This window comes from Artemia franciscana, chromosome 16 (assembly GCF_032884065.1).
Source record: "Artemia franciscana chromosome 16, ASM3288406v1, whole genome shotgun sequence".
Taxonomy (NCBI): domain Eukaryota; kingdom Metazoa; phylum Arthropoda; class Branchiopoda; order Anostraca; family Artemiidae; genus Artemia; species Artemia franciscana.
The window spans coordinates 6,665,715-6,691,331 of record NC_088878.1 but is presented as its reverse complement, the minus strand read 5'-3'; the positions used below and the strand labels follow the sequence as shown (position 1 = coordinate 6,691,331).

Sequence of the window (25,617 nt, the reverse complement as noted above, 5' to 3'; positions counted from 1 at the left end):
TTACTAGAGGATAAACTTACTCTAGACTTGGAATCTTTTGTCCGTGATGACGGGGTTTTGAGTTCTGGTTTTTAATAGTTATTTGGTTTTGGACGGGGATCATTGGCGTGACTCTGTAAGCTCAGTCAAAGCGGTACACTCTTAAAGCGGTACCTGGAGAAATATCGGGAAGGTAAACAGGAAAATTTTGCAAGAGCACCGGATGGTTTGCCCTCAGCCCCTCTTTGCTCTTCCTGGATGAAGAGCCGTGAAACAGATATCAGCACCGCCGATAGGGACCGTGACTTCCACTGTTGTATTCTTTACTTTTCTTTGCCACTCGATTTTCCTTTTTATGCTCTATCCAAATATTTTAGTGGGTGTCATCACAGATTCCATTTTCAAACCTGGAATTTATTCTTAAAGTGACACCTTGTTCTTTATTTCTGCTAGTGGAAATAGGTCAAAAACCTACCACTCGCTTCAAAGTCTTAGACTAAGTTGATATTTCACAGTCGCATATTACACATGTATGGATTTCGCCTGAAACAACTTGAAATAGCTTAAACTATTATCTGAGCATATACGTGACGGGAATCCAAAATATTTTGCAATATTCGAAAATCTTCATTGCTTAGCTTTATGAAGATAACATGGAATTTTGTGTTTGTCCCTAAAAGGACGAACAGGGATCCGTATATACTTTTTACCAACAAGGGCTCTCTTTGTCCTACTATCTCAGGCTGTTGCGATGCGCTACATCATAACATTAAAGTGTTAGTCTGAACAAAAATATATATTTGTTAGAAAAAGCTGTAAGTTTTTCAAGATATTAAAAAAATTACACTTACATTAAGATCAACAGCTCCATCTTGGTTGGGGATAGAATACCTAACATCCTCGCCATGGGATTGGGGGAGCATAGAAGGTCTTACAGCTTCACCGCATTGTAGTAAAAGCCTGTCATATAGAATGACCGAGGGTACTGGCTGGCAATGTAAGGTGGGGGTGGTCGCATTGTCCCTAATTTGCTTTAGGGCCGCTTAAGCCCCAGAATTTTCATGTCTCGGTTTCTTTCGAGGTGGACGTTGGTCAGGGTTTTACTTAAAAAAGAAATCAGTTTAGTCAAGAAAATCAGTTAATCAAGTTTATTTTTTCATGTAGTGAAAAGCAACATCTTATTTTCTTGACATCCCCCACCCAAATTCAACTCCCTCCCTTTTACACACCCTTCAATATCGATGCATGTTTAAAACCATGTTTTTCACGGCCCCTTGCGAAAATAAATAAATATCGTAATGATACGGGATTATGGATGGGAAATGATGCGCAAGTCCCTTCCCTCTATCAGGAATTTAAATTTACTTTACCTTTGTAAGGCAAAAAAAATTGAATTAGCGAACATCATAGACCACAATTCATTTTTTTTCTTGCTATAATATAATAAAAGAAAACATCTAAAATATAAAAGTTTTATACAAGGGCGTTTAAATGTAATAGAAGAACATTCTGAAAAATACCCTGGTGCCTGGTTACTACCCTCCCTCTCCACCTTAAATTAGAAAGTTTATATAAATATATTTAATTTTAGAAGTAGTTTTCACGTGGAACTTTTTCAAAGTAAAAGTCTTAATAAAATTTTGCCGTCTGAGAATTTTAGTACTTCAATTCCAGGTTAAGAATTTGAAATTTAGGTCGCAATGGAATAGTCAATAGAAAGTATAGGGTTGGTTTGGATCCAAATACATTGATTTATCCCTAAAAATTAATAATATAAGCCTGGTGCATGTTTCAAAATACCTTCCTAGGAAAAGTCAGTAGCCTCCCCCTCCCATTTTACTAACCTAATATTCTTTTTTCAAGATAGTGAAAAGTAACTAAACTTGAATTTTATAAGAAACTAGCTGTTGGGGTGGCGCTTCGCGCCACCCCAACACCTAGTTGGTGGGGGCGCTTCGTGCCCCCCCAAGCCCCCCCGCGCGCGTAAGTCGTTACGCGCCATAATAGTTACGCGCCATTGTAGTTGTGTCCCTATGTCCCACCTGTGAATATAGATAGATATATATATATATATATATATATATATATATATATATATACATATATATATGGTTTTAACTACGTAAAACTTGCGAATATACAACATTCTTTGCTGTCCCATTGTCTTTGCATATAAATAGATTGTCAGGTTTACCGACTCTTGAACATGCAACATATAATGGTCCATGGGAAAACAATCTGTATTCAGATCTATACCTCATGATTCTAATGATTGCCCTTGAGCTTTGTTGATGGTGATTGCTAATCGACCATTCCCTGTCCCGGTGTCCCGGTCGTCATTTACATCCCCCTGTTTCCCCCGGTGTCCCCGTTGTAGTTGTGTCCCTGTGTCCCGGTCGTCATTTATATTCCCTGTGTCCCGGTCGTCATTTGTATCCCGGTGTACCGGTCTGTATATACATTCGTTTTTTAGTTTTGTTTTTCTCCTTTATTTTTTTCCTTTTTTTTTCTTTTTTAGTTTATTTAGATTTTTAGATTTTTTAGTTTTTTATTAGTTTTTAGTTTTTTTTTCTTTTTAGTTTTTTTGTAGTTTTTAACTTCTTTTTAGTTTTGTTAATTTTTTTTTTTACTTATGTCCTGGTCGTCATTTATACTCCCTGTGTCCCGGTGCTTTGTTGATTGCTAATCGAACATTCCTTTTGTCCTGGTCGCTTTCTCTTTGAGTGTCGTCATTTATTTTTTTCTTTTTTAGTTCTTTTAGTTTTTACCTTTTTTAGTTTTTTTTAGTTTTTTAGATGAAAATTTTTTTTAGTTTTTTCCTTTTTTTCTTTTTAGTTTTTTATTGGTTTTTACCTTTATGTTAGCTTATTTTTCAGTTTTTTCCTTTTTTTTAGTTTTTTTTTATTTTTTATTTTTTTTTAGTTTTTTACCTTTTTTTAGTTTTTTTAGTTTTTTTAGTTTTTTTAGTTTTTTAGCTTTTTTACTTTTTTTATTAGTTTTTAGTTTTTTTGTAGTTTTTGCCTTTTTTTAGTTTTTTCAGTTTTTTTTTAGTTTTTTATTGGTTTTTACCTTTATTTTAGCTTATTTTTCAGTTTTTTCCTTTTTTTTAGTTTTTTTTTAGTTTTTAGTTTTTTTAGTTTTTTACCTTTTTTTAGTTTTTTTTAGTTTTTTTAGTTTTTTAGCTTTTTTATTTTTTTTATTAGTTTTTAGTTTTTTTTTGTAGTTTTTGCCTTTTTTTTAGTTTTTTTAGTTTTTTAGCTTTTTTATTAGTTTTTAGTTTTTTTTGTAGTTTTTGCCTTTTTTTAGTTTTTTTAGTTTTTTAGCTTTTTTATTTTTTTTATTAGTTTTTAGTTTTTTTTGTAGTTTTTGCCTTTTTTTAGTTTTTTCAGTTTTGACGTCACCTGATCCAGTTTTTTCAGGTGACGTCACCTGATCCACGATCCACAGATCCACAGACAACTTATTTTTATATATATAGATAGTTTTTTTTTTTTACTTATGTCCTAGTCGTCATTTATACTCCCTGTGTCCCGGTGCTTTGTTGATTGCTAATCGAACATTCCTTTTGTCCTGGTCGCTTTCTCTTTGAGTTTCGTCATTTATTTTTTTCTTTTTTAGTTCTTTTAGTTTTTACCTTTTTTAGTTTTTTTTAGTTTTTTAGATGAAAATTTTTTTTAGTTTTTTCCTTTTTTTCTTTTTAGTTTTTTATTGGTTTTTACCTTTATTTTAGCTTATTTTTCAGTTTTTTCCTTTTTTTTAGTTTTTTTTATTTTTTATTTTTTTTAGTTTTTTACCTTTTTTAGTTTTTTTAGTTTTTTTAGTTTTGTAGCTTTTTTACTTTTTTTATTAGTTTTTAGTTTTTTTGTAGTTTTTGCCTTTTTTTAGTTTTTTCAGTTTTTTTTTTAGTTTTTTATTGGTTTTTACCTTTATTTTAGCTTATTTTTCAGTTTTTTCCTTTTTTTTTAGTTTTTTTTAGTTTTTAGTTTTTTTCGTTTTTTACCTTTTTTTTAGTTTTTTTAGTTTTTTTAGTTTTTTAGCTTTTTTATTTTTTTTATTAGTTTTTAGTTTTTTTTTGTAGTTTTTGCCTTTTTTTAGTTTTTTTAGTTTTTTAGCTTTTTTATTAGTTTTTAGTTTTTTTTGTAGTTTTTGCCTTTTTTTAGTTTTTTTAGTTTTTTAGCTTTTTTATTTTTTTTTATTAGTTTTTAGTTTTTTTTTGTAGTTTTTGCCTTTTTTAGTTTTTTCAGTTTTGACGTCACCTGATCCAGTTTTTTCAGGTGACGTCACCTGATCCATCCACAGACAGACAGACAACTTATTTTTATATATATATACTAGCTGTTGGGGTGGCGCTTCGCGCCACCCCAACACCTAGTTGGTGGGGGCGCTTCGCGCCCCCCCAAGCCCCCCCGCGCGCGTAAGTCGTTACGCGCCATAATAGTTACGCGCCATTGTAGTTGTGTCACTATGTCCCACCTGTGAATATAGATAGATATATATATATATATATATATATATATATATATATATATATATATATATATATATATATATATATATATATATATATATATATATATATATATATATATATATATATATATATATATATATATATATATATATATATATATATATATATATATATATATATATATATATATATATATATATATATATATATATATATATATTATATCCCCCTGTTTTCCCCGGTGTCCCCGTTGTAGTTGTGTCCCTGTGTCCCGGTCGTCATTTATATTCCCTGTGTCCCGGTCGTCATTTGTATCCCGGTGTCCCGGTCTGTATATACATTCGTTTTTTAGTTTTGTTTGTCTCCTTTATTTTTTTCCTTTTTTTTCTTTTTTAGCTTATTTAGATTTTTAGATTTTTTAGTTTTTTTATTAGTTTTTAGTTTTTTTTTCTTTTTAGTTTTTTTGTCCCGGTCGTCATTTATATCCCCCTGTTTCCCCCGGTGTCCCCGTTGTAGTTGTGTCCCTGTGTCCCGGTCGTCATTTATATTCCCTGTGTCCCGGTCGTCATTTGTATCCCGGTGTACCGGTCTGTATATACATTCGTTTTTTAGTTTTGTTTTTCTCCTTTATTTTTTTCCTTTTTTTTTCTTTTTTAGTTTATTTAGATTTTTAGATTTTTTAGTTTTTTTATTAGTTTTTAGTTTTTTTTTTCTTTTTAGTTTTTTTGTAGTTTTTACCTTCTTTTTAGTTTTGTTAATTTTTTTTTTTACTTATGTCCTGGTCGTCATTTATACTCCCTGTGTCCCGGTGCTTTGTTGATTGCTAATCGAACATTCCTTTTGTCCTGGTCGCTTTCTCTTTGAGTGTCGTCATTTATTTTTTTCTTTTTTAGTTCTTTTAGTTTTTACCTTTTTTAGTTTTTTTTAGTTTTTTAGATGAAAATTTTTTTTAGTTTTTTCCTTTTTTTCTTTTTAGTTTTTTATTGGTTTTTACCTTTATGTTAGCTTATTTATCAGTTTTTTCCTTTTTTTTTAGTTTTTTTTATTTTTTATTTTTTTAGTTTTTTACCTTTTTTTAGTTTTTTTAGTTTTTTTAGTTTTTTAGCTTTTTTACTTTTTTTATTAGTTTTTAGTTTTTTTTTTAGTTTTTGCCTTTTTTTAGTTTTTTCAGTTTTTTTTTTAGTTTTTTATTGGTTTTTACCTTTATTTTAGCTTATTTTTCAGTTTTTTCCTTTTTTTTAGTTTTTTTAGTTTTTAGTTTTTTTAGTTTTTTACCTTTTTTTAGTTTTTTTAGTTTTTTAGCTTTTTTATTTTTTTTATTAGTTTTTAGTTTTTTTTGTAGTTTTTGCCTTTTTTTTAGTTTTTTTAGTTTTTTAGCTTTTTTATTGGTTTTTAGTTTTTTTTGTAGTTTTTGCCTTTTTTTAGTTTTTTTAGTTTTTTAGCTTTTTTATTTTTTTATTAGTTTTTAGTTTTTTTTGTAGTTTTTGCCTTTTTTTAGTTTTTTCAGTTTTGACGTCACCTGATCCAGTTTTTTCAGGTGACGTCACCTGATCCACGATCCACAGATCCACAGACAACTTATTTTTATATATATAGATAGTTTTTTTTTTTTACTTATGTCCTGGTCGTCATTTATACTCCCTGTGTCCCGGTGCTTTGTTGATTGCTAATCGAACATTCCTTTTGTCCTGGTCGCTTTCTCTTTGAGTTTCGTCATTTATTTTTTTCTTTTTTAGTTCTTTTAGTTTTTACCTTTTTTAGTTTTTTTTAGTTTTTTAGATGAAAATTTTTTTTAGTTTTTTCCTTTTTTTCTTTTTAGTTTTTTATTGGTTTTTACCTTTATTTTTGCTTATTTTTCAGTTTTTTCCTTTTTTTTAGTTTTTTTTTATTTTTTATTTTTTTTTAGTTTTTTACCTTTTTTTAGTTTTTTTAGTTTTTTTAGTTTTTTAGCTTTTTTACTTTTTTTATTAGTTTTTAGTTTTTTTTGTAGTTTTTGCCTTTTTTTAGTTTTTTCAGTTTTTTTTTAGTTTTTTATTGGTTTTTACCTTTATTTTAGCTTATTTTTCAGTTTTTTCCTTTTTTTTTAGTTTTTTTTAGTTTTTAGTTTTTTTAGTTTTTTACCTTTTTTTAGTTTTTTTAGTTTTTTTAGTTTTTTAGCTTTTTTATTTTTTTTATTAGTTTTTAGTTTTTTTTGTAGTTTTTGCCTTTTTTTAGTTTTTTCAGTTTTGACATCACCTGATCCAGTTTTTTCAGGTGACGTCACCTGATCCATCCACAGACAGACAACTTATTTTTATATATATAGATATAGATATGTATAATAAAATAAGCTAGAGTAAAAAGCAATGCAATCAAGAAACTTCAGGTTTACATCTGCCCCTTATTAGGGGAGGAGGAGGCTCTCAAGTAATTCTATATTATTGTCAAAAAAGAACACTTGTTCTTTCACACTAAAATCAAGGATTCTTTTAACCATAACTCGTCAATTTATGAAACTAAGCCTTTACACGATAGAAAGATGTCATTAAGGGTTTGACCCAGCGTCTTATGCCCTTTTCAGCAACCTGGTAAATATGCTTTGATTGGGAAAAAAGTACATCAGAATTGCAGGGGGGGGGTAAAAGTTTATATTTTGCAAGAAAAACAGGTTATTCTATCATTGTGAGAATCGTTCTATGGCAGGAGGGAGGTTTTTTTTAGATTTTTATCCAATAAAGAGAATTATAGTAGGTTAAATTTGGATATGCAAACCTTATTGCTGGCGGGGGAAGGGTATCGAAAAAGAGGTTGACTTGTTGATTTCATTGAGATATATCAGTTTTTTAAAAGTTGAGCTATGTCATGTTATAGAACTTATGTAAGACTGATGAAATGTCCGGTCTAATGCCAGTTTTCATAGCCCCCGGAGACAGTAGAAAGTTACTTGGTTACCGTCATAAGAATGGCAGATGACGCTTCTACTATCTTGGAAATAGCGGATACCAACGAGCCACTGCTCATAGAAAATCAAGAGTCTCTCTAACTGTTTTGGTAATAGAAAATGATGGAGAAAATTCATCTTTCGCTAACACGAATTGGCAGAAAATCATGAGCATATTGGGATGATGTAAGGACCATGACTCTTACTTGAGGAAGGACCCTTAAGGTTTTTAAACATAACAACCAAAGATATCTTGGTTTCGGAGGGATGTCATTGGTTTTTAAAAGAACTTTCTTAGAAATTTTGGAGTAAAGAAATCCTGAAGTTTAAAAAAAATAGAAGAAATTAATTATTACAACCCCAAAATATCTTGATTTTGTGGCGTCTCGTAGCTTTTTTTAAAGAATCAAAGAAACAAATGGTTACAATCTTAGAAATCCTGATTTGACTGGTCCCTGAGGGTTTTTTCCTGGCCCTGGTAGGTTTCTTAAGTAATTACGTAACAATCAAAGAAAGAAATTCCTAAGACATAACTTGCACCTGCATATCCAAGAAAATTAATAATACCTGGGTCCTGAGGCAATCACCGTTCAACTAAGATCATTAGAGGAAGAAAGGAGTAGCAGCTGTGGCTTATTTTAAAATTGTTAAGGGTCTTTCACTTTCAGGAAGTTCCAATTTTCTTTAAATGTCTAAGCTGTATATTGTAATTGGAGTTACTTTCCATTACTTTAAACCTTTTATTTTAAATATATACCAACATTTCTTGGCTAAATTCTTACTTTCTATCTTTTTAAAAAGGATTATCCATCAAGATAATATACGCCGTTGCTAAAGCAAAAAAAATCTCCCAGGGGCTTCTCCGAAGCCCATTCTTTAGATTCTATCCATTCGACAACGGATGCTATAACAAACAGATATCTCAAAAGGATTTCCAATCAAACACTTAGATGCTGCAATATGCTGAAGTAGAGAATCCAGTATACTTTCAGAGAAATAGCTTTGAAAGTGGGATTTCTAGAGATATTTCATTAAATATGTGTGCTAATGACACTTGAAGGACTTGGTCAAATAGATACGAGCAAATTTTAGTGGTGCTGATTCACGAAAATGTAGGGAGGGGCGCAAAAAAGACCATTATTATAGAAAATAGATATGATTTACAAATAAGAAGATATTTATTAAAGTATTGGGGGAGCCCTTCCCCTAATTGGAACTCCTGAGATGACTAGTGTTTGATACTCATCAAACAGTTCGTAATAACGAACTGAGCGACCCGGCTCAATAGTAGCCGAAAATTTAAAAGCAGAATTTTGATGCCAAAAGATACATTAAAAGAATTGGATTTTTATGCTAATTTTAAATACATAAGTTTCATCAAGTCAGTCTTACTCATCAAAAGTTACAAGCCCGAGAAAATTTGCCTTATTTTAGAAAATCGTGAAAATAGGAAAATAGGTCATAGAATCTTAATGAGAATCACACCATCAGATTCAATGTATCACAGAATACTACTGTAGAAGTACTAAGCTCCTATCTACAAGAACGTAGAATCTTGTATTTTTTGCCAGGAGACAGATCACAGACGCGTGTTTTTATTTTGGTGTTTTGTTTTTTTTTCCACAGGGGTAATCTTATTGAACCAATGGTGAGAGGGTTCACTCTAACGAAAAATAAAAGTTCTAGTGCCCTTTCTGAGTGACAAAAAAATTGGGAGAGCACCAGGGCCCCCTTCCACACCAATTTTTTTCTTAAAGTCATCGGATCAACATTTTAAGATAGCCATTTGTTCAGCATAGTCGAAAAACCTAATGACTATGTCTTTTGGGACGACTTAATCCTCTCACAGTCCTCGAGTATGGGTTGCAAGTTACAAACTTTGACCATTGTTTACACATAGTAATGGTTACTGGGAAGCGTACAGACGTTTTCAGGGGATTTTTTTCTGGTTGGGTGGGTAGGGGGAGGGGGTTAAGTGGGAGGATCTTTTCATGGAGGATATTATCAGGGGAGAAAAGAATTTCCATGAAAGGGGTACAGGATTTTCAAGCACTATTTAAAAAAGACAATGCGAAAATAAATAAAAAAAAGTTTTTTCGACTGAAATTAAGGAGCAGCATTAAAACTTAAAGCGAACTCGTTCTTTACGCTAAAGTACTTTTTAGTAATTTCAACTATCTATTCTACGGCCTTTATGATTTAGGGGTCATTCTTATATGACCCCTTATATATTACTTTGATTCTTATATGACCTATATATTTATTATTCATTCTTATATTACGTATATGAGGGGGTGAACCCCCTCATATAAATAAAAATGTACAAATATGGAAGTTCATTACGTAGGTTAATTCGTAAGTTATGTATATTTATTACTAATAAAAAGGTTCTTAAAAAAAACTAAAAGTACTAGTTGCCTTTTTAAGTAGCCAAAAAATTGAACGACAACTAGGCCTCCTCCCCCACCCCATTTTTTTTAAAAATATTCAAACCTATGAGAAAGCCATTTAGCTAAAAAAAAAAATGCAAATTTTATTTTAATTATTCATGTGCGGTGAGCCATAATCAAAACTTGCATTAGTTCAAAAACGTTGAGAAACTAAATTTAAAAAAAAAAAGTTTTTTCAAATGAAAGTAATGAGCCACATTAAAAGTTAAGACGAACAGTGACTATTCCATATGTGAAAGGGGCTGTTCCTTCCTCAATGCTCCGTTCTTTACGCTAATGTTTGACTCTTTCTCACAACCCTACTTTTTAAAACAATAAAAACTTTAGCGTAAAGAGCAGGAAGTTTTGGAGGAAACGGCCTCTCTCATATACGGATTAGTTATTGTTCGTTTTAAGTTTTAATGTTGTTCCTTAATTTCAGTTGAAAGTTGTTTTTTTAATTTGATTTACTCTTTAAAGCTAATGGATCTACCAACCGAAAGGAAAATATAAATGCCTTTTGGATAAATACAGAAAAAACTTTGATTCCTGAAGGTGGTGTTTTCCCTTTACAGCAAGCCTACCCCCATGCAAAGAGTCACGTACGATGATAATTTATCAAACAGTTCGTGGTAACGAACTGTAGTAAGGAGCGATCCGGCTCAATAGTAACCAAAACTCTAAAAAATTGAATTTTGATATCAATAGCTACATCAAAAGAATCGCATTTTAATGCTGATTTTAAATATATAAGCTTCATCAAGTTTAGTCTTCGCCATCAAAAGTTACGAGCCTGAGAAAATTTGCCTTATTCAGGGAAATAGGAGGAAACACCCCCTAAAAGTCGTAGGATCTTAACGAAAATGACACCATCAGATTCAGCGTATCAGAGAACCCTATTGTAGAAGTTTTAAGCTCCTATCTACATATCTGTGGAATTCTCCTATCTGTGGAATTTTGCATTTTTTGGCAGAAGACAAATAACGGGTGCGTGTTTATTTGTTGTTTTTTTTTCCCAGGGGTCATCGTATCGACCAAGTGGTCCTAGAATGTCGCAAGAGGGCTCATTCTAACGGAAATGAAAAGTTTTAGTGCCCTTTTTAAGTGACCAAAAAAATTGGAGGGCATCTGGGCCACCTCCCACGCTCAAATTTTTCCCAAAGTCAACGGATCAAAATTTTGAGATAGCCATTTTGTTCAGCATAGTCGAAAATCATAATAACTATGTATTTGGAGATGAATTACTCCCCCACAGTCCCTGGGGGAGGGGCTGCAAGTTACAAACTTCATCCAGTGTTTACATATAATAATGGTTATTGGGAAGTGTACAGACGTTTTCAGGGGGATTTTTTTGGTTTTGGGGTAGGGTTGAGGGAGGGGGCTATGCAGGAGGATCTTTCCTTGGAGAAATATGCCATGGGGGAAAAATTCAATGAAAAGGGCGCAGGACGAATCTGGTCACGTTAGAAAAAAACGTCAAATTCAGAGCTTAATATACAATGCTGGGTGTTCGGAGCCTCTCTATTATGGAGTATAATTTGAAAATAACACAACTATACGAGCGATAAAACATATATACCACAACCATAACTCAACTAACGAAAGAACTGCTAAGAGATAACACAACTATAAAGCGAAAACAGTTGAAAACTAACGGGAAAATAAACGAACTAAGAGGCGGAAGGGGCCCAGAGAAAAAATGTAATCCTTTTTCAATTTTGAGCCTAACTTCCGCAAAGGAGTAATAATGTCAGAAGCCCTGAAATACCGAATTATTTGCTTTTCAAACAGTTCGTGGTAAAGAACTGTAGTAAGGGGCGACCCGGCTCAATAGTAAACGGAACTCTAAAAAACGGAATTTTGATGCTAAAAGATACATCAAAAGAATCGAATTTTCACGCTGATTCTAAATATATAAGTTTCAATTAATTTAGTCTTTGTCATCAAAAGTTACGAGGCTGAGAAAATTTGCCCTATTTTGGAAAAAAGGGGGAAACATCCCCTAAAAGTCATAGAATCTTAACGAAAATCACACTATCGCATTTGGCATACCAGAGAACTCTATAGCAAAAATTTCAAGCTCCTATCTAAAAATGTGGAATTTCATATTTTTTGCCAGAAGACAAATCACGGGTGCGTGTTTATTTGTTTGTTTGTTGTTTTTTTTTCCCAGGGGTCATAGTATCGACCAGGTGGTCTTAGAGTGTCGCAAGAGGGCTCATTCTTACGGAAATGAAAAGTTCTAGTGCCCTTTTTAAGTGATAAAAAATTGAAGGGCAAATAGGCCCCCTCCCACGCTAATTTTTTTCCAAAAGTCAACAGATTAAAATTTTAAGAAAGCCATTTTGTTCCGCATAGTCGAAAACCATAATAACTATGTCTTTGGGAATGACTTACTCCCCCACAATCCCTGGGGGAGGGGCTGCAAGTTACAAACTTTGACCAGTGTTTACATATAGCAATGGTTATTGGGAAGTGTACAGACGTTATCATAGGGATTTTTTGGTTTGGGGGGTGGGGTTGATGGGAGAGGGCTTTGTGGGAGGATCTTTCCTTTGAGGAATATGTCATGGGGGAAGAAAATTTCAATGAAAAGGGCGCAGGATTTTCTAGCATTACTATAAAAAAAACAATGAAAAAATAATAATGAAAACGTTTTTTCAAATGAAAGTGAGGAATAGCATTGAAATTTAAAACGAACAGAGATTATTACGCATATGAGGAGTTCTAACAATACTTTAGCATAAAGAGCGAGGTATTTAGGAGGAGATAAATACCTCGCTCTTTATGCTAAAATATTTTTAGTAGTTTCAACTATTTATTCTACCGCCTTTTTGATTCAGGGGTCATTCTTAAAGAATTGGGACAAAACTTACGATTTAGTGTAAAGAGTGAGGTATTAACGAGGGTACAAACCCCTCGTGCAGATAATAAAAATATAAGAATATAAAAGTTTGTTACGTAAGTTAATTCTTAAGTTACGTATATTTTTTACTAATACAAACGTTCGTTGAAAATTAAAAGTTCTAGTAGCCTTTTTAAGTAACCGAAAATTGGAGGGCAGCTAGGTCTCCTTCCCCACCCCTTATTTCTCAAAATCGTCTGATTAAAACTAAGAGAAAGCCATTTAGCCAAAAAATTAATATACTAATTTCATTTCAATAATTTATGTGCGGAGAGCCAAAATCAAACATGCATTAATTCAAAAACGTTCAGAAATCAAATAAAAAAAACTAGTTTTTTTAACTGAAAGTAAGGAGCGACATTAAAACTTAAAATGAACTGAAATTACTCCGTATATGAAATGGGTTGTCCCCTCCGCAATCCCTCGCTCTTTACGCTAAAGCTATTAATTGTTTTAAAAAGTAGAATTGTGGCGAAGAGTCAAACTTTAGCGTAAAGAGCGAGGGATCGCGGAGGGGACAACCCATTTCATATACGGAGTAATTTCTGTTCGTTTTAAGTTTTAATATCGCTCCTTACTTTCAGTTAAAAAAAACTAGTTTTTTATTTAATTTCTGAACTTTTTTGAACTAATGCATGTTTGATTTTGGCTCTCCGCACATAAATTATTGAAATGAAATTTGTATATAATTTCTTTTTGGCTAAATGGCTTTCTCTTAGTTTTGATCAGAAGATTTTGAGAAATAAGGGGTGGGGAAGGAGGCCTAGCTGCCCTCCAATTTTTCGGTTACTTAAAAAGGCTACTAGAACTTTTAATTTTTAACGAACGTTTTTATTAGTAAAAAATATGCGTAACTTAAGAATTAACTTACGTAACAAACTTTTTATATTCTTATATTTTTATTATGTGTACGAGGGGGTTTGCACCCTCGTTAATACCCCACTCTTTACACTAAATCGTAAATTTTGTCCCAATTCATTAAGAATGACCCCTGAATCAAAAAGGTCGTACAATAAATAGTTGAAATTACTAATAGTTTAATATGTTGAAATATGCGGAACAAAAATGGCTATCTCACAACTTTGGTCTGGTGACTTTGGTAAAATAATAATAATTAGCGTGGGAGGGGGCCTAGGTGCCCTCCAATTTTTTTGATCACTTAAAAAGGGCACTAGAACTTTTCATTTCAGTAAGAATGAGCCCTCTTGCGACACACTCTAGGACCACTTGGTCGATACGATGACCCCTGGGAAAAAAAAAAACAAACAAACAAATAAACACTCACCCGTGATTTGTCTTCTGGCAAAAGATACGAAATTCCACATTTTTTTTAGATAGGAGCTTAAAATTTTTGCTATAGAGTTCTCTGATACGCCGAATACGATGGTGTGATTTTCGTTAAGATTCTGTGACTTTAAGGGGATGTTTCCCCCTATTTTCCAAAATAAGGCAAATTTTCTCAGGGTCGTGACTTTTGATGACAAAGACTAAATTAATTGAAACTTACATATTTAGAATCAGCGTTAAAATTCGATTCTTTTGATGTATCTTTTAGCATCAAAAATTACGTTTTTAGAGTTTCGTTTACTATTGAGCCGGGTCGCTCCTTACTACAGTTCGTTACCACGAACTGTTTGAAAACAAAGAGCAAGATTAATTCAAACGGACTTCCCTCATCCCGTTATTCCCGTAAATTCTCCATGGATTTGCTGGCATTAGCTTCACAATATATTGTTGCGTTGTAGCTCCAACCGCTTAAGTTAATTATTTTTTATGCTATATGCATAAATTTTATCTACCTTAGCGTTTGGTAAAACGTAGGGCTGAATTGTGTCAGGGAATGTAAAAAAGCATGCTTGATTTACTCAAATGGCTGACAACTAAATAAGAAAATATTTGAGATAAGGAATAACAGTGGAAGTAAAAAACCGAGCTAATAATTTGTATTATTGTGACCAATGATCACAATTCATTATGACAGTTATTATTCTGATAGTAGTGTACACACTTAATTTTATCTGGCCGGGTTGGCCGATTCGGTGTTCAATGGAATCATAACAATATTTTCGGTATACCTCTCTTTTTGTTTCAAGCTTTTCATTAACTTGGAAAGCTGTTAAACTACATAAATGAAACTTTCGATAATAGGTCTTCACACCACATTGAAGTCAAAGGAGGCGTTTTAAGCGTAAATATAAAAAAGACTCTTTGTGCTATAGTTTGGCATTCCGTCCTAAATCCTGTAAGAACAATACTCAAGCACAATGGCAATTGGAATGGAATAAAAAATATTTTTCACAATTCTTGAAGAACACGGTAGTCTGCCTGAGATTATAAGCAGGTAAGCCTATTAGGCCTAGGCACTTGTTTGCCAGTGAGTCAAGAAAATTCAGTCTCCCCCCTTTTTGCATACAAGTCCAGTCGACATTGTCTGTCATGAGTCAACCCAAGAATCGTGATCGTCTCTACTGTTCTATGACTATCTACCTTGGCAGTCTGACCTAAGGTGGGTGGATGGATAATGGACTTTCTATGAACAACTGAAAATGACCTCATTTTTATATAATGCTGGAAAAGGCTTATGCCAGTTGTGCTTCTCACTCAGGCCATCAACTGTCTTGGCTTTTTGTGGATTGATGGCAACTTAATTTTAATTCAACTTAATAATCAGTATTTTCTTGACTTGAATTTGATATATTGCATTTGTCTAATTTTTTTTTACGTAAGATTCAGTTCAAACATTCAAAATGAAAGTGGTAAATAAGAGACTTATAATTGTGAATTAACTACATCTTGGCCATGACTTTGACTTTTCCCACAACTATTCCCTCTTTTTTAAATTCAAAAAAGAGTTGAATTGAAACACTTATGTTTCATTTGTTGGAAGAATTTAGTTTTTTTGCAACTTCATTTATATACTTCATATACTCCTCAATTTTGAGGGAAATAAATAAATAATTGCTTTCAGTGCAGCAATACAAGATTTTACGTAAAGAGGGGATGAGCACAGGGATGACACCAAACCCTCGGGGTATGGGGAGGCTGATATCCCTGGTTTAAATGTATCTTAGATTACATTCTACAATTGTATAGCATAATTACCCAGAAGTCTATGGATAATAATCTTTCATCATTGGTTAATAATTAACAACAGCAATAATGAAGAAACAAAAACAGAATACCATTTACAAATGAGCAGCTAAGAACAGCTTGGATATCGATTCACCTCGTCTTGGAAATTGGCAATCGCCAGACAATCCTGTTCAGCTCAGCGGCATCAGTAAGGTATTTCTCATTTGCTAACAACCCTACTACATGAATATAATCGAGAATCAAGCATGGTGTTTCTCAGAAAAATCACAATAAGTTTCTCACAAAAATCACAATACCATTCACAATGAATGGTATCTCAGCAACAACAGCTGCAATAGGTAAAATATCAGTTTACAAAGACGACGAGCGTGGCCGATATACTCCCTTTTTATGCTCTCTCTAAGTATTTTAGTAGATGCCGTCACAAATTACATTTTGAGACCTTAGGAATTCTTAAGCTGACACCTTTTTCCTTTTTTGCTAGTAGAAATAGGCTACTAACTTACCACTTGCTTAAACTTACGCACTAAGTTGATATTTCACAGTCATGCATTACACAAGCATGGATTTTATCACGATCAAAACCGATAATTCTTATGCAGAGCATCCAAACCAAGCACCTCACAGTAAGCTTGTCTGCTGAATGCTCCTCCGGTAATAACAACTGCATTAGGCACAGTGTCAATTTGCAACAAAGATCGATCATTGATTGAGCCGATTATGCCGGTGATGCCATTCATCCAGGGCTTCTCTGAAGCAAGTAGTGCCTTAGAAAAAAAAACCAACCTGTTGCTCTATTTGAAGAGCAGTAGTAACTGAAGCTTTCCTGGGTTAAAAAATATAGTTGCTTAGAAGAATAACAATCCCAAATTTTAGCGTAAAGAGAAGGAGGAAAATCTTGAGGTAGCTCAAAGCAATCAGGCCAGAAGGGGGGTGATGTCCATCATATAAAGAACTTCCAGGTTATATTCTACGATTATATCGTAATATTAAAAAAGGTTCTTAGCCAACACCCTCCATCATATGTGATTGCCTATAAAAAAAAATAAAGAAATAAAAACAGAAACCCATGTGCAGATTCAGCTCTTCTTAAAAACGGACAACTATTGGGTAGTCTTCTTTGAATCAACAGCATCCATGAGCTATTTTTCACTCGCCATCAATATGAGGGAGTATGGTTGAGGATCAACTATAGTATTTCTCAGCTGAATTATAATAGGCTTGAATTTTCTCAATGCTCTGAAAATTAACTTCTGAGGCAACCTCCATTCTTTTGGGATAGTGCACTGCAATTTCTATTGAACTATTCATTTGCTCTTGAAGTATTCTTTGAATAAGTTTCTTCGGATCTTCAAGTATCTCCATTAGGCCCAAGATAGGTATCACCCCTCACACCTCATATGTATCGACATTTTTCTCAAAGGTGAAGCAGGCGATAAATTAGAAGTTCAGAATTCTCTTTATGTTGGTGCCGACTTGTAATTTCGTTTTTCTATTACTATTTTTCGTTTGTTTCATTTTACCAAGAGCTGGGACTATTTGATTGAAACAAACTAGCTTCCATTGGTATAGTTCTAGCTCTCGCGGTTTCCCAGAACCTTTGTAAGTTTCGGAAATTGAGGGAGTTTTCAATGGAAGGGTGGTAAAAATTTCGTTGATGATGAAAACAACATATATATTTCTTAGAGAATATTTACTAGCTTGGCAATAAATAAAGATCTATTGCAACCGTGTTTGAAAATAGTATTTCAGTTGTTGATCTGTCAGGGAATATAAGGCACACAGTGATTGAGAAGTTTCAATAGTTTCTGCTTGGTTGAATTAAATTGGTATGAAATCGTACTCCCTTTGTCATGGGACTGAAAAAGTGTTTTATTGAGATGAGTTTCCTTTCCTTGACTAAATTCCTGTTATACTTTCTGTAATGTATTATCCGGTTCGTCTTCTTCTTCGATGAAATCTAATAGTTTCGCTCTAAAGCCTTTGTCCCTTCTGGGTTAATATTGTGAATTATGAATACCAGCTTATTTGAATACGAATAGAGGTTTTGAATAGATAGTTAGATATGTCGATATTATCTATATGGTCTATATAAAGTGTCGTTTATATGGTATATTTACATAGTCCTTAAACAACGAAGAGAGATAAAACTTCACAAAAAAAATAAAACCTCAAACGAGACTATGGCCAGTAGAGAGGAAAGATTAAAACAACGTGGATATTTCACCTGTATCCAAACTAGGCGTCCTCAGCACAAGATAAAAAGAAAAAAAGCCCACTAAACTAAAAACAAATAAAACCACCACCAATAATAATAAAATGCAATTGTCGCTATTGACCCACGTAGGGAAAAGAAGCCATTAGAGTTACTTCAATGAGAACTTGAACTATGAAAATTGAAACTTAGTTAAGTATTAGTATTAGTAAGTATTAGTTAAGTTAAGTATTAGGTTTCTACATGGTCTATATTGGGGTTAATTTACTTAAACATCAAGTGCAGGCACTCATAGATACGTTTTTTCCATTACAGTATTTTTCCATTTTTCCATACATTTCCATTTTCATTTTCTTTTCATTTTTCCATACATTTCCATACGTTTAAAGCTCTTGTTTTGTCCATCCACAAAGGAATTGCCAAAGGTTTTACAAATTTGTAGTAAATTGTAGCAGCTAAAATATTTATATTTATCTTTTTCAGATTATCTTATGAAACACAAGAATGTTTCACTCTTGTGTTTCACTCTTGTGAACCACAAGAGTGAAAAAAATGGACCTAAAAATAGGTCAAATTTTACAAAACTTGACTTAGTTTGGTAAAAATTGACCCTTTGATAACGTTCTTTTGACGTCTTCTCCATCATCCACAGAACATTTTTTGTCTGTTGAGTTATTCATACTCTTTTTACAGTTTAAACTTCTTCTTTGTGTTTGGAAGATTTTATTATTTGTAATCTTATAAGATGGTCGTTTTTACTTAAATAGAATCTTCAGCCGTTCTATTGAGATGTTACTCTTAGATATGTTTCTGAAGCAATCTCTTTGGGTGCTGCCCTTCAACATTGAATTGTATATCAACCAGACAACCCTCAAGGATTTCTAGTTGGGCACTCCAATAAGAATAAAAAAGCTGACGTAAATATTTTCGAAATTCTATTGATACAGCCTCGTCTTATAAATTGCACAAATTCCTTAAGAACAGGATGGCTAAATCTCTGTCGAGTTTTTTTTTATTATTATTATTTATTAAGAATGGCTTAGATTAAACACAAGTGACAGATCCAAAAGACAAATTAGAGCTTGAATGGGGATAAATACTTTTATTAGAGAGTGATAATAACATTAAAAATGTACTGGATACTTCGATCACATATACAGCAATCGTCATCACCAGAAATGCTTTGAATATTGAGCAAAAATACTTTCAGCACAAATATTTTCAGCAGAAATACTTCGAGCATTTCTGCTGATGATGGTCAGTGTATATGGGATCGAAATATCCAGTTTACTTTGAGAATGTTATTATCACTGTTTAATTAGAGATCCCCTATTCGACGTTTTATTTATCGTCATGGAAAAGTAGTGTGGTTATCGAAATTACCTACGCGTCTGGGAATTGCGGGAGCTCCTTTTTATCTTGTTTTTACTAAAAGGCTGCATTTACCAGCTACCACATGTGAAAAATAAAAAGCTTGCAAAGCAAACCGTAAAAACAAAGTAAGACTAGACTTAAATTTATAGTGTTACTTTTAGGCTTGATACTGTCTGCTCATGTAATGCATATACACTGGTGTAGCTTCAAATATTTTTTTATAGCTTCAGCTGTGCTCTATATTTATGTAGAGTATATATATATATATATATATATATATATATATATATATATATATATATATATATATATATATATATATATATATATATATATATATATATATATATATACTCTATATTACCATATTTCCATATGGTGTAGCTATTTTTTATAGCTGTAGCATCACATTCAGCCTTGATAGTATCTGCTCGGGTAATGCAAACATAGTAGTATTGCTCGAAACATCGTATATTTCTACAGCTATATTCTATATTTATGTAAGGTATATATCAATATATGCCTCTGGGAGAAGGCATATGTCCCTCTTGTAGAACGTAGGAAATATTTAGGGAGGGATAGATCCAGGGATGGACCTAACAGTTGCCTTATGCGTGGAGAGATGGATGACCCTTTGTATCATTTTTAGGGAAATGTAGAGGGTTGAGGGAGTTGCGTTTGGAAATTTTCGGTACTGAGGTCAGGGGGAGATATTAGACTTTTGAATTTTTCAAGAATAAGTAATACTTAAATAAATATAATATTGGAATGTTTGTCCAGGTAGGTACGAGGCATCGTGATGACTTTCTTAAATAATCAGTTTTAGTGTCTTTTTAGTTTATGTTTTGTTGCTGTTTTTCACTTCTTTTATGTTTGTCACCATGGCCTCATTTGGCTTTCGTATGAATAAATCCATCTATATATCTATCTATACTCTATATTTCCATATTTACATACGGTACATATATTTTGTATAGCTATAGTATTAAATTCAGCCTTAGTGATGTCTACTCAGTTAATGCAAATCAAGGAGGCACACTCACAATGTTAAGCGATCTTCGGTTCCAGTGGTCGCAGAGGGATTGAAGAGGGATGCATTTCGTAGCCCGAGCTTCAACTAAGAAACCTGCCAAATTTCATCCCCCTCCGACTTTTCCTTCATGGGGAAAATCTGGCCGAAAGTTTCGACCCACCAACCCCAGCCCCCTTTAACGTTGTCCGATCGGGCTGAATTCACAAGTTAAGGTCCCCTAGGGCCCAGGAGCTTATCCGCGAAGTTTCAGCTCGATCCGATAACTCCTTCCCTGTTTTCCAGAAACCACGCATAGCCACTTAATCTTCATATTCTTTTTTTTCGTCGACGCCTACAGGTCACAGCCGACATCGGATCTGGGTGTACGAAGACTCATTCGATGCGGAATTCTCCGAGTAAGTTTCCTTGAAAGTTTCGTAGGAAAATCTTAACCCCCCGAAAGTTTCGACCCCCCAACCCCCCTTCCCCCCTTTAACGTTGTCCGATCAGGCTGAAATTCACAAGTTAAGGTCCCCTACGGCCCAGAAGCTTATCCGCGAAATTTCAGCTCGATCCGATAACTCCTTCTCTGTTTTCCAGAAACCACGCATTACCAACTTAATTAACCCATTTCTCCATAAGAGCCCATGTTAATTTGAAATTTTTAAAAGGTATTTAAAAGTTATATTTACACACATGCAGGTGATTAGCTCAGTCGGTAGAGCGTGGGACTTTTAATCCTCGGGTCAAGGGTTCAAGTCACCTATCGGGCGGTTTTTTTTTCACAAAATATGAAAAAAACTTCGTTTTCTTAAAGAGTTAAAGAGGCTGCGTCCCAAAGTCGAACCTTAAAACGTACAGGAATTAGGAGAGGCAGTCCTAATTCCTGTACGAGGAGTACATGAATTATTAAATTATTTCCACCATGGATTGTAGAAAAACGTACAGAAATAATATGAAAAAAACTTCATTTTCTTAAAGAGTTAAAGAGGCTGCGTCCCAAAGTCGAACCTTAAAACGTACAGGAATTAGGAGAGGCAGATGGGGGGCTGCCGCCCCCCAAACCCCCTGCTTTTAAAGACTCTTTTGTACAGGTTTTTTGTTTTGTTAATTAAAAGAGGGCCTTTCCGAAGCCAAGAGCGGGGGGTTAGGGGGCGGCAGCCCCCACAACAAAAAACCTGTACAAAAGAGTCTTTAAAAGCGGGGGGTTTGGGGGGCGGCAGCCCCCCAACTGCCTCTCCTAATTCCTGTACGTTTTAAGGTTCGACTTTGGGACGCATCCTCTTTAACTCTTTAAGAAAACGAAGTTTTTTTCATATTATTTTAGTAATAAACCAATATTGAAAAAGTATATATTGAAAAAATAGTTTGTGTTCGTATTTTTTTTTACGACCCGAAGAATTTATTGACTTTTGACAACCCAGTGTCTGGTCGTCAATCATACTTTGGACTGGTCTAGTGTACAGGACATGAATGCTTGAAAGAATCTAGTAAGCTATAGATGTTAAAAAAGTATCTAGTCCTTGGAATTGTTTGAAAAGTTTCAAAAGATTCAACTAAAAAGGAATGCGGGAGGAAGCCTAATCAGGTTCTTGTGTGGTGGTGACTCAAAACTACGACTAGGACAAGTGTCAGTTTACTTGCACTGTTAGAAATCTTGTTATAGAACTAACTAAATTATTGTTCTATGTTCTTAATGTCCTAAATTATACAATTGTCTATTGTTGAAGTATATTCCGAATCTGGCTTCCTCAGAATGTGTGATGAAATTTAAAAAATCATATTATCTGTTTTTCTAGTATAAAAATTAAGAATAAAGATAGACTTTTGACATAATTCTTCAATTCAAATTCCTTTGAACTTTTCTAACTCACAGTAGAGCATTAAATATTCTTTGATGTTGAAGTCTTTTGCATGCCATTTAACCCCATTCTATTTTCTAGTTCTCTAACTAATAAACCGAAAACAAGGAGTGGTATAAAAGATCTTTGGGGGCTAATGTCCCCTCCCCTTCGATTGAGGCCACTGCACAATATAAGATAATTCCAGATGCTATATTGATTGTACAACACTATCCACTTCATCTTGGCTGTTCTCTGTCAAAAACTAGTATGTGCAGTTAATTTTGATAATACTTTAGCACAATGTTTATGCTTAGAATCGGTTTGGATTAAAATTTTAATTTGTGCATATTTTCTTCAATTATGTCTTGCTAATATTTTTCCCACCTTTGTTTCACACTGAATTAGAGTTCAATTTAATCTTTTTATTTTTCTGTCTATGATAAAGAAGTTCTCATTACAAAGTTTTTATTCCCATATTAAAAAGAGAAAGGGATTATGTAATACAAGAGAAAAATAGAGTAAAAGCCTCTTGGCTATTTTATTTAGAGTGTCAGCTAAAGTAGTTTCGTAGGTAGTGTTGCCGTTTCTTTACGTTTGAAAGTGTCAAAAGTATAAATTGAAAATGTTGAAAAAGGGATAAAGAGAAAGGGAGTATTTAACACGAGAGAAAAATAGAGTAAGAACATTGAGGCTATTTTATTTAGAGTATCAGTTAAAGTAGTTTCGTAAGTAGTGTTGCCGTTTCTTTACGTTAGCAAGTGCCAAAAGTATAAATCGAAAATGTTGGAAAAGGGATAGAGAGAAAGGGATTAAGCATTACGAGAAAAAAATAGAGTAAGGGCATTGAGGGTATTTTATTTAGTGTATCAGTTAAAGTAGTTTCATAGATAGTGTTGCCGTTTCTTTACGTTTGGAAGTGCCAAAAGTATAAATTGAAAATGTCGAAAAAGGGATAAAGAGAAAGGGAGTATGTAACATGAGAGAAAAATAGAGTAAGAACATTGAGGCTACTTTATTTAGAGTATCAGTTAAAGTAGTTTCGTAAGTAGTGTTGCCGTTTCTTTACGTTTGGAGGTGCCAAAAGTACAAATCGAAAATGTTGAAAAAGGAATAGAGAGAAAGGGATTAAGTATTACGAGAAAAAAATAGAGTAAGAGCACTGGGGGTATTTTATTTAGTGTATCAGTTAAAGTAGTTTCGTAGATAGTGTTGCCGTTTCTCTGCGTTTGGAAGTGCCTAATATATTACAATAGTAAGAAAAATAGGATAAGAGCATTGAGAATATTTTATTTAGATTATCAGTTAAAGTAGTTTCATAGGTAGTGTTGCTGTTTCTTTACGTTTGGAAGTGCCAAAAGTATAAATCGAAAATGTTGAAAAAGGGATAGAGAGAAAGGGATTAAGTATTACGAGAAAAACAATAGAGTAAGAGCATTGAGGGTATTTGTTTTGTGCATAAGTTAAAGTAGTTTCGTAGATAGTGTTGCCGTTTCTTTACGTTTGGAAGCGCCGAAAGTATAATCGAAGATGTTGAAAAGGGATAAGGAGAAAGGGATTACGTAATACAAGAGAAAAATAGAGTAAGAGCATTGAGGTTATTTTATTTAGAGCATCAGTTCAAGTAGTTTCGTAAGTAGTGTTGCCGTTTCTTTACGTTTGGAAGTGCCTAATATATTACAATAGTAAGAAAAATAGGGTAAGAGCATTGTGACTATTTTATTTAGATTATCAGTTAAAGTAGTTTCATAGGTAGTGTTGCCGTTTCTTTACGTTTGGAAGTGTCAAAAGTATAAATTGAAAATGTTGAAAAAGGAATACAGAGAAAGGGAGTATGTAACACGAGAGAAAAATAGAGTAAGAGCATTGAGGCTATTTTATTTAGAGTATCAGTTAAAGTAATTTCGTAAGTAGTGTTGCCGTTTCTTTACGTTTGGAAGTGCCAAAAGTATAAATCGAAAATGTTGAAAAAGGGATAGAGAGAAAGGGATTAAGTATTACGAGAAAAAAATAGAGTAAGAGCATTGAGGGTGTTTTATTTAGTGTATCAGTTAAAGTAGTTTCGTAGATAGTGTTGCCGTTTCTTTACGTTTGGAAGTGCCTAATATATTACAATAGTAAGAAAAATAGGGTAAGAGCATTGTGACTATTTTATTTAGATTATCAGTTAAAGTAGTTTCATAGGTAGTGTTGCTGTTTCTTTATGTTTGGAAGTGCCAAAAGTGTAAATCGAAAATGTTGAAAAAGGGATAGAGAGAAAGGGATTAAGTATTACGAGAAAAAAAATAGAGTAAGAGCATTGAGGGTACTTATTTAGCGTATCAGTTAAAGTAGTTTCGTAGATAGTGTTGCCGTTTTTTTACGTTTGGAAGTGCCAAAAGTATAATCGAAGATGTTGAAAAAGGGATAAGGAGAAAGGGATTACGTAATACAAGAGAAAAATAGAGTAAGAGCATTGAGGGTATTTTATTTAGAGTATCAGTTCAAGTAGTTTCGTAAGTAGTGTTGCCGTTTCTTTACGTTTGGAAGTGCCAAAAGTATAAATCGAAAATGTTGAAAAAGGGATAGAGAGAAAGGGATTAAGTATTACGAGAAAAAAATAGAGTAAGAGCATTGAGGGTATTTTATTTAGTGTATCAGTTAAAGTAGTTTCTTAGATAGTGTTGCCGTTTCTTTACGTTTGGAAGTGCCAAAAGTATAATCGAAAATGTTGAAAAAGGGATAAAGAGAAAGGGATTATGTAATACAAGAGAAAAATAGGGTAAGAGCATTGAGACTATTTTATTTAGATTATCAGGTAAAGTAGTTTCATAGGTAGTGTTGGTGTTTCTTTACGTTTGGAAGTGCCAAAAGTATAAATCGAAAATGTTGAAAAAGGGATAGAGAGAAAGGGATTAAGTATTACGAAAAAAGAATAGAGTAAGAGCATTGAGGTATTTATTTGACTTGACTTTATTAAACAAGAAACGATATACGTAAATCTTATACAGAGGAGACAGGGTGGCAGCTCGTTTTGTCTCCTGTAACAATAGAGAGAAAAAAAAGAAGAAGGAATTACACCTCAATAGCTCACACGGATGGGACTTATAAACTAATTTATAAATAAATCGCTTTACATTCAATCCCCACTACTATAGGCAGAAAGAACTTTCAATTTCTTTTTGTATGTATAGAGTGATGGTGACTCATTCATTAAATCAAGTAGTTTATATTTATTGGCAATCTCAGGAAGTTGATATCTTAAACTTAGTCTTGATTTCTCATTTTTAATAAAAGGAAAAAGAAACTTATTCCTGGCTCTTGATAAATGGCTATGTTTATTTTCAACCAAGAGCTTCATTTTATTGAAAAAATTATCACTACTTTGGATTTCTAAAA

The 25,617-nt window shown here is 33.1% G+C and overlaps 1 protein-coding gene across 1 annotated transcript in view; it reads left to right on the top strand.

The window, feature by feature from the left end:
- The window catches only part of LOC136036978 (DNA excision repair protein ERCC-5-like), a 244,159-nt gene extending 221,571 nt beyond the window's left edge, over window positions 1-22,588 (top strand). The window contains exon 14 of the mRNA XM_065719381.1: window positions 22,342-22,588. Within this exon, the coding sequence (XP_065575453.1) occupies window positions 22,342-22,349 (8 nt within the window). The 3' untranslated portion in view covers window positions 22,350-22,588. The remainder of the gene's footprint in view (window positions 1-22,341) is intronic.
- Window positions 22,589-25,617: the final 3,029 nt, after the last annotated feature.